Source organism: Brienomyrus brachyistius, chromosome 8 (genome assembly GCF_023856365.1).
Source record: "Brienomyrus brachyistius isolate T26 chromosome 8, BBRACH_0.4, whole genome shotgun sequence".
In the NCBI taxonomy this organism is placed as follows: domain Eukaryota; kingdom Metazoa; phylum Chordata; class Actinopteri; order Osteoglossiformes; family Mormyridae; genus Brienomyrus; species Brienomyrus brachyistius.
The window spans coordinates 10,227,602-10,237,576 of NC_064540.1; the positions used below are offsets into that span (position 1 = coordinate 10,227,602).

At 43.1% G+C, this 9,975-nt stretch overlaps 1 protein-coding gene across 2 annotated transcripts; it reads right to left on the reverse strand.

Moving 5' to 3' along the window:
* Positions 1–362: 362 nt before the first annotated feature.
* On the reverse strand, positions 363–9,682 carry LOC125747235 (transmembrane and coiled-coil domains protein 1-like). Of its 2 annotated transcripts, XM_049022192.1 has the most exons (7): positions 9,594–9,682; positions 8,484–8,569; positions 7,205–7,243; positions 5,981–6,194; positions 3,808–4,664; positions 3,490–3,625; positions 363–1,126 (listed from the first exon to the last, which is right to left on the reverse strand). In XM_049022192.1, exons 4-7 carry the CDS (start codon positions 6,155–6,157, stop codon positions 869–871), a joined length of 1,428 nt encoding a protein of 475 aa, XP_048878149.1. In that variant the 5' UTR covers positions 6,158–6,194; positions 7,205–7,243; positions 8,484–8,569; positions 9,594–9,682; the 3' UTR covers positions 363–868. The 2 variants fall into 2 exon arrangements, with proteins under 2 accessions (XP_048878149.1, XP_048878150.1); XM_049022193.1 differs by lacking the exons at positions 8,484–8,569; positions 9,594–9,682 and adding an exon at positions 7,843–8,462.
* Positions 9,683–9,975: the final 293 nt, after the last annotated feature.

Here is a 9,975-nt window from a genome sequence, read left to right on the forward strand (position 1 = left end):
TTGCCTGTAGGTTAAGTGACCATGTGCTTGGACATGAGTTCTAACCTATAAATCCACACACGCGCACATCTCACACAGAATGGGTAATTATCAATGAAACATTTGTAGTTTCCCATAAAGCATAGGCCTTTTCTCACTTAATAGGCCCATCTATCTCCAAATTGTATCTGCAGCAGAGATGTAACAGACAGCTGAATAAAGTAGCCTCAATTTTGTACCTGTGTAACATAGCAATGTTTCTGCTATTATGGTTTCAAATTTCAGCTTCCCACAAATCCTTATTAAGAGCGATGATTTGTCTGCCATTCCTTAATTCTTAGGACATATTTAATTTTAATAGAAGAAAAACCAACATTTACTCATTTCGAGTAAAAACAGCAGGTTTATTCTTAAAAAAATAAAAGGGCTATCTGACAGGAAGCATAGAGTGAGCATTCTGCTCTTCAAGTAGGTTTCACGTATCATTCCTGTCTTCCTGCTGTAACAGGGACCACCGCCTGGAATTCTCCCCATTGCCCCAGCAGAGCTGCTGGCTCCTGCTAAGATGGGAGGAGAAAAGGAGCAGGAAGATGGAGGGCAAAATAACAGAAGAGGGCAAAAAGGGAACAGGAAGTATATGGCAAACAAGAGAACTTAAGGGTGGTGACATAGAGAAGTGAGTGGAAAAAAGGAACCTTCCACACAATCAGTTTCAGCACAATAATAATAAACAGTGTCACTGAACTAGTAATAGAAACTGTCCTCTTCTAAATGTAAACAAATCACTTCTTGAAAAATTAGTAGGATGTCACCTGACTCCACTGTCCCCATCTTTCCCTTCTTAAATAACGGCCAGTCCTGGTCATTTCAGGCATCGAAAAGAGGGGCTTCAGGCTTCTGAAGTAAAGTCCCAACCCCTCCAGAGCAGGGCTAGCAGTAGGAGGAGGCAGAGTGCGCAGCTGGAGTGACCGAAAGTCTGCAGGAGGGGCGGCAGGCAGTCGGCCACAGTTGTCATGGCAACCAGGAGTGCACCAATCAGCTTCCCCAGGAGCGTCCGTGCTGCGGCTCTCTCCGGATCCTCCTGCTGAGCCGCATGCTGCTGCTGCTCCATCTTAAATACACGGGTCTGACAGGCCTCCAGCGCCTCCTGGAGGGTGGGGAGAAAAATGGCCATGCCACCAATCCTCCTATAAAGTGCTAAACTCTGCAGTGGATTAATACATCGTCGCTGTACAATGAAAACAACCGTGTCCACTTTTGACAATTGCAGCGTTTTACTATAATGGAACATGTGCACTCTCCTCCATCTACTGACAGCATTTCACATGTAATTGACCAATGAAAAGATATTTTGAGGTCATCTATTTAACTAGTATCTCCAATAGCTGTCAGAAGTGCCCATCAAAACTGCCTGTCTGCCACCCTTTGTTTGCAACTAGTCAGATGGGGCTGTATGGGGATTCTTGGTCAAATATGAATTGTGATTTTTTTTTCACTCCAAATCAAGATTGTGATGTTCTCTCACAATCCTTCAGCAATCTATTTTTTTATTATTGTATTCTTGTACCGATACCCTCATGTCTCCCCAGTTTTTTTACCTTAGCACATGTTTCAGCTTTAGCCACCTGTGTGCTCTTCATTTGGGTCCCCTGTTTTCAAACATGACATCCACTCCTCCCACTCCATATTATTCAAACATATATTGGTCATATGATTTGTATTGGGGGGGGTGGCATGGGGGTGTAGTGGTTAGCACTGTTGCCTCACACCTCTGGGACCCAGGTCTGAATCTCCGCCTGGGTTACATGTGTGTGGAGTTTGCATGTTCTCCCCATGTCGTCATGGGGTTTCCTCCGGGTACTCCAGTTTCCCCCCACAGTCCAAAAACATGCTGAGGCTAATTGGAGTTACTAAATTGCCCGTAGGTGTGCGTGTGAGAGTGAATGGTGTGTGAGTGTGCCCTGCGATGGGCTGGCCCCCCATCCTGGGTTGTTCCCTGCCTCGTGCCCATTGCTTCCGGGATAGGCTCCGGACCCCCCGCGACCCAGTAGGATAAGCGGTTTGGAAAATGAATGGATGGATTTGTATTGGTCAGAATTTCCACATCAGTGCCCCAATAACAATATGACGTGACGGCAATGGTACTGTTTTACTTTGCAGAACAGAAAGTCCACAGTCCTGGTTTTTAGCGAACAACTCATTTCCAAATGCTAGATATAAACATAAACCTTGTCTGCTCTTCATTATAACGCCTGTTTTTCTGCCCCCTCTTCCTGTCACATCCTGTGATTTATTGATGCTGTTCAGGGGAAAAAAAGGAATGTTTTGTCTGATGCAACCCCACTAATGCAAGCATGGCAGAATTATTGTCATATAAGAATGCGATCACATGGGGACTGTGGATGTGACATCACAATTCGGCCCTAGTATGAAATTGAATAGGGGTAGGAATCGAGATTGCAATTGAAAAACCATTAATCATGCAGCCCTAGCATCATGCTGATAGCTGTCGCTTGAAATCAGGAGACAGTTTGTGCTGCGGTTTGGTTGAGCCAGATACCGCTGTCAAAGTAAAGCAACAACCTAATCGGTCCGTGTATCATTCATTCTTTGAAATTATTGTTTCAAAATGAAAATCGAAAATTAAAAAAAACAGTATTCGGACATATATTATTATTATTATATAATTATACATAGATGCGTTCACACCTCTTAAAGTTCCTCTGAGGCAGTTCTGAAAACTTTTTTCAGTATGTACTCCAGACTACAGTAGGTACTCTTCATTTGAATACAAATTACTGTGGAGGTCTTTACAGTAATAGCTTGCTGATTGTTTGACCACAAGCAGCAGCGCCAATTTGGAATTTTGGTTTTGAAACAGAAAATTCAAAGAATGAATGGATTCCATCCTAACCTTCCTGTTTGAAAATAGTACTTATGTTTGTGTTAACATTTGCATTTGTTGGCAATTTGTATGGATTACATTATATTGCTCATTTTAACAACTTACTATTTTATCTAGCAATCAAAGTTCAGACAAAACTCTGATTATGTTCACACATCTAGACTAGCTGGCAGTAACCTTCTTGGAAGATAGTGAACAAGATGACGAAGCTCAAGCTAACTATTTGCCAGTGGAACCCATGATAAGAAAAGCCACACAAATCCATGTCTGCTGACAACAATCCAAGAAAGTCCATTTAAAACTATTCACTAACCACTGTGTAAAGGTCAGTTTGTATCTGGGGTCTCATTACTCATGTCTCATTACTTTGTTTTAGGTTTATTTTTTGAAGTAGTTTGAGAGAAAGTGTGTTTTGCCATGCTCCTGAAATATTGGATTTTGGTGATAATATAAATGTATAAGAAGTTAAAAAAGTAAAAATCATTAAAGGCTCAGGGGGGAAAGAAAAACGGGAAGATGAGAAGTTGGTTTACCATCCATTCATTTACGTCGATGATCAGTTAGTAGTAGGTACTTAGCATGCCTTGAATTATCAAACGCCTAACCTGGACATCACGGCCCTGCTCATAGGACTGATAGGCCACCTTCTCCTCCATGCTGGCCAACTCTTGTTTCAGGATGAAAATCTCATTCTGGTGCAATTCCGACAGGTCGTTCAATTGCTCCTCCAGATGTTCACACCTGCGGGTGGAGAAGGACCCGTGGACATCTTCAGATCTTCTGTGCACACTACACACCTACCGTACAACCACACGGCAGTCCCTATGTCATACGTATCAGGAAACCCTGACATCTTCCTACCTTTTTCATATTTCCCCTAATGCTCCTACCCAAAGCACTCCTACCTGTATCACTTATGCTACCTGTAACGTTCCTCCTGTAGTGACTGCATGATGAAGGTGTAGTCTCGATGGTAGTGGGCCTTCAGGTTCTCCAGGGACTCTACCAGCTGGTCCTGGGCATCCCGCACCTCCCGCACCTCGTGGAGCAGTGTTTCAAAGGCCAGGCCTGGAGCACTGATCTGTGCGTATGCCTTGGGGCCCTGCAGGGCCCCTGTAGTGCTGTCAGCTCCCCCCGCAGATCCAGATGTGGCACTGGAGCAGTCGTCCTCGCTATCGTAGGAAGGGCCAGGCCGGGGGGATATAGCAGTGGCCCCATCTTCGACCTTACTTTCCTCGGGGGCGTCCTTCAAAGTGGCGATGTTGTCGATGCTGCTGAACCTGTCTTGAATGAGCAAGGCGTTCTCCTTGCCCTTGGTCGTTGTGGTGACCTGGGAGCTGCTGCCACCTGCTGCCCTGGCACTTGCATCCCTGAGGCCCAGCGGAGGGTCATTGGGCTGGCGGGCTGTGCCACTTCGTTCCGCCTCGCATAGCCTACGGTGGTAGCGCTCCAACTTGCTCTGCAGCTGCTGCAGGCCCTGTGCAGACCTCTGGTTCTTCTTCTCGAAGGCCTGCTTGATGCGCGCGGCCTGCTGCCGGTCAGCCGCCCCATGTGCCAGCTCCAGGTACTCGGCCACATTGGTGTCACGTGCGGCCTGCTCCACCTTGATCTGCTCAGTCAGCTTAAGGATCTTCTGTCGTAACTGGGCCACCACTCTCCGGGAACGCCTAGGGTCGAGGGTGCCGCCATCAATGCTGTCATCTAGGTGTGGCAAGCCGTTAGCGCCACTGCCTGGGAGGCTGGGGAACAGGGCCGGCCCACTCGCATCGGGTCGCTCCAGCTGGGGGGGAGAGGCAAAGAACCCGAAAAGTCCCACCCAGTATAAACCACCAGTGCATATGACCTCTCAACATTCCACTCCCTAAACCACAAACCCAGTTCTACAAGCATAGAGAAAATTGAATCTTCTGAATTCTCACTTCTGAACTGCTGCATGTGAATTTAGCATGTTTTTTTTCCATTTCATAGGTTTCCTCTGGTTAACTTTGGTTTCTCCAGCAGTTAGGTCAAGTGGGTGTCTCTGAATTGCACATAGTCTGAGACTGGGTGTTTGTTGTGTACGTGCCCTGCAATGGATTGGCATCCCATCCTGGCTGTACCCCAGCCTGGGGCCCTAAGCTGCCTGTATTAGGCTCCAGGCTCCACATAACCTTGACTTTGAAATGGATGGACTGATGGCTGAAGATGGGTGAGAAACAGTTCTATATGTATTAGAACATGTATTATATGAAAACAGACCCTCTTCAGCTTTGATAACTGCACTGTTGAGAAGGCGCAAGTCATTTTATTAGGTCAGATTTATAAATGTGATTCCGTTTAGCTACTTTATTTACTAAATGCAAGTTTAAAAATTGTGAATTTATTCTGGCTGCATATAAACCTATACATGATTATTGCATTCCTCTTGTATTATGTAGTGCTATTATAATTTCAAGGTAAAGCATATTTTTCGATAATGAAAATGAAATGAAAATGTTTTGAATTTTCAATCACTTAATATTTAACTGAATTACCTTAGACAGGGCTAGTAACAGCTAAGGAAGTTAGTTAAGTAATTAAGTCTCTAAATTGCCCATGAGCATGTGCATGTATGTGCCCTGCGATGGGCTGGCATCCCATCCAGGCTGTAGCCCAGCCTTGTGCCATATGCTGCTGGGGACAGGCTCCAAGCTCCTCATAAGCTTGTTCTGTACAGCAGATGGTAGGAGGATGAATGAATTCCAGTACTTTAACTTACCATTATAATTAAAAGTGCAAGACATTGGCCTAACTGCTGAAAAAAATCCTTAAGTTGTTTTACTCTTTAACTTATTAATATTAACATTTTTGTCATTACATAATTGTACAAACTGACGTTACTGGTATATAATTCTGCACCATCAAATCTAATAATTCAATAGTGTAACACCATCCATTTCAAACTGAAGTACAAATTCCAGCAAAAATATTAAACAAATTACTCTCTTAAAACAGGAGCTGTACCGCATCAGCACCAGATAAGTACTGGAGTGGACTGCACACCAGTTTAGCCATAAGCAGCTGCTCTCCTGGTTGAAGTTTCTTCTAGAACATTCTGCCGGACTCTCTGGGACTCACCCTGTCCGCCTCGTCACTGGGGACCAGCAACGTGTCAGTCAGGCTGGGGCTGCAAGCGCTGTCGGTCGAGGAGGAACGTGGCCGGGTGGACTGCACCGGTGCATCATGGGAACTGCTTTTGGTAAAATCCTTCACCGCTTTGCCGCGTCGACTCTGCAGGCTACTCCCTCGCCTCATTCTGCGACCGGAGCCTTTTGCAGCTCGCAGCTCAGCGCTGGGGAAGCCATGACGTCACGGCGGTATCAGTTAAGGGAGGGTGGTGAGGGATGACATGGGGATTTAAGGAAGATTTCAGAGTGTGGTGAGCCCACTAAAACAAATGCTCCAGAGCTCTGTGCTTAGCTTAGCACAGACACCACTAATCAGTCATTCACTCAGCTTACAGTTCCAGCTTTTAATTAACAAGGTTAGATTTCTTTTAGGAGTTCAGCTACACAGCATATTTAAAGTGAACCTGTCCTTTTTTGTTCAAATCTAATCTTAAATCTTAAATAAACAATACAGACATGTACATCCATAAAATGTGTTGTAAACAAATGAGTAGCTCACAAAGGCGAACAAATATTGTAAGTTATACCTCCTTAGCTGAATGAGTAATGCCTGCTTAAGCATCTTCTTTGTATTTATTAAAATATGTCCAATAATGAAAGGTTTTATTTGTGTTATGTGCTATACAGTTTGGATAACAATGAGTATAGCAGGACTGGTGAACCTTACATTTGATTCTCAGAATTCTGCTGCCAAAAGTTTACATAAAACTTAGTAAATTAGCAAGCTAAATAACTGCCTTATATGGCCATGGGACTAGCTGGCGTTTACAGCTTTTCATCCCGTCCTTTAGTTTACTCCGTATCACAAATCATGAATACCCATTTAAATGTAGTCCATTCTACATGTGATAATTAACAGGCCAGGCCAAATGGAAGTACGCCCATCTTTCTTTATTCTTTTTATAGCTAGGTTAACACAGATCAATGGAACAAAAGGGCAATGTGAGCCCACCGGAACCGCTCATCTAATTTCATGAACTCGTCATTACTGCTCGTTAGCTGTCCCAGTAATCCACCATAATACCGCGACCATTGTGCCATCTCTTCCTTACGTAAACCACCAGAATAAATGAATAGAAAATGTATGTTCATATCACTATCTTGGGCACAATGTGCAGTGGACAGTTTACTGGGAGCCTCTAGATAAACAAACAAATATAAATAGCCTGCTTACCACCAGTGCCACCATATCAGACTTACAGCTCAGGGTCATCTGCAAAGAGGAAAAACAATCAGGCAAACATGCTCCGTTGAGAGCCCATGCCGTTCCCCAGAGAAGCCAGCCATTCCCACAGCATTCACCAGAAGAGTGAACACGGCGTGAGATCAGCTTCTGACTGGCTACTCCACCAAGAAGGTGCAGAGCTCTGTGACTAATGACTGCTGCTGTCTGATCGGGGACTTCCTCCATAAACACTGCTAGACTGCAGCGAGATATAGACCATTTGAAAGAGCATTCCATACAATAACATAGAGTTAAGTGACGGTAAACAGTCAGTGGCGACATCACCGAATACAGTTACTTCCCATCCCTGAAAAAACTGCAGGTTCTTAAGAAGATGATATTGGAAAAACGTCAAATATTGCAGCAAAAAAATTACTAACAGTGTAAAAATGGCCAATCTTCTCGTTTTTCCTGGTTAAACTGCAGTATTCTGAAATACCAGAACACTGATGCTTTTGAAAATACCATCAAAACACCATAAACTATGATCTGCCCTGCATGAAAAATTAGATACCGCCCAAGTCGAATCTCAATCCAGGGGACTATGTCTGTCCTAGTGATGTGACAGATGCATGCACATACTGTACCATGATATGTCGATATGAACATCACACATCCCGCAGGTGTAATATGGCTACTCTGGACGAGGTAGATCAGCCCAGGGAAGAGAGAGCATCCTAACAGTTTGAGACTAAGCTGCTAGTTAAAAGTAGCACTACTATAGCACCCTACATGCTAGTCATTATAGCACATTATGCAGTACAGAGCAACCCACACAACTTTTTAATCATCAAAACCTACGAGCAGGTGGTAAACAGGAAGGACAGAATCAGGCAGCAGCCCAACTGCCATTGGTGGCTTTCTGCCTTTGGGGGATACATTTACGGCACCTGATACAGAAGTGCGTCACCAATACAAGCATATGCCAATTACAACAGGCCCTCGGGGCAAGGCGGGCGAGTGTGTATGTCCTGCATTTGCATGCAGGTGTGAGAGCACCTGTCCATTTCCACATCTTTGTTTCCCTGAATAAAAGTTTAGTAAAATTAAGGTGGGTGGCATTTAAATAGCATTCATAAACCAACTAAGATATAGCTGACTTAAGGTGGATGTTTTATTTAAATTTTTGCCAAGTTCATATGAGGTTTCTGCATGAAATGATACAAAGATATAGTAAAAATATTTGAATTATTATTACATAAATGTCTACGTTTTGTGAACCACACACCTTAAAATCCACCATTAGTTGTGGCTTCCTTTGCTCTTTGGAGACATCAGAACGGTCTCTCCTGGAAGAAAAATGTCTGCCACAGCCTTGGAGACATTAGACAAAACAAGAATCCTTAAAGTCGCATCCTTGCCTATAGGGTTAGATAACAAGCTACAACTGAAATAATTATTTGCTTGCTGTTCCACGCTATTCCGATCATATTCAGCATTTAATACATACATTTCAAAATACTACTGAGGAAATGAGAACATTTTATATGTAGGACTAAGCTGATATCTGAAATATATAGCCACGAATACTAAGAATGGCAACAGTAAAAAATTGCGTACATATAAACTTGGTTATATAGCATATACAAATGCGTAACACGCGAGTAAGTTTATGATTGCAGAGTGCTCGGTTTTCAGTTGTATTTACACTACATAACTTCGAGATAGCTTTAATAAACGTATTCGGATTTATCCAGCCGTATTAATAGAAGTCCTTATTATATAACTACGCAGTTTCTGATTGGTTAGTAAACTGAGAGGATTTTATAGGCTACCCAATGTATTTTTTCCCCGAGGGGGGTTTTCCCTTCTACGCAGAACCATCCAATAACATGCTTGCTGCAAGTAAAAAATTTTTTTTTTTTCTCCACATGTGTATGTCAATTGACAACGTTCACGCAACGGAAATAACTATTTGCGGCAAAGATACATATAACGGTAATGTGTGTGAGACAGATGAGGTCATCAGCACAAGTGCCAAGATGGATTGATACTTGGCCAGCAAACTGAAATGATACGACCAAAAACAGCTAGCTAATGATGCCCAAGGCCTCGAGGCGATCATTAATGTTACGGTGACGAGGTTACTCAGTCGTATTAATACTATATATAAATTTATCGTGTAAAGCAGAAAGGTTGCAGTCAAGCCCAGCTGATCTTTTAAATATAATTATCTGCGTGGATTAGTGATCCTGAAAACAGGTTAAGATAAAACAGCACCGCACTAGTATTCTAGCAGCAGCATCTTACATCGGCATACATAATCTAAACACTGAGAAACGAATAATGAAAGCTAAATTTGTAAACAGAAAAGGAATACTTGGTTATTTAAACTTACGCGAGCGCTGAAAGCATTAAGCCGATTGCAGTTCATTTCTTATGATGGAAACACTCCCACACCTACGTCAAACGCGCTACACAGGAAACTCTCTTTTAGAAAAAAACAATATGGCGGTTGGTGCACCCAGACAGCATAGTTGTCTTGCTTCAATTGAAGAGTACCTTTAGATGTGAACTGACTTAGAATGGACTTCTTATCAAGTATGATTGATTGGGTAGTGCTATTTAAAAGAAGGAACATATCCAATAAGTAATGGCTTTGAGATTTACTTCCAAGCTCTGATAACTTTTGTTTTAAAAAGTGTCATGCCAATTCCGTCCTGCAAGAACACTGTGATTCATCTGTAACCCAAGTTGTCAGAAAAAAATTAAGACTGGAT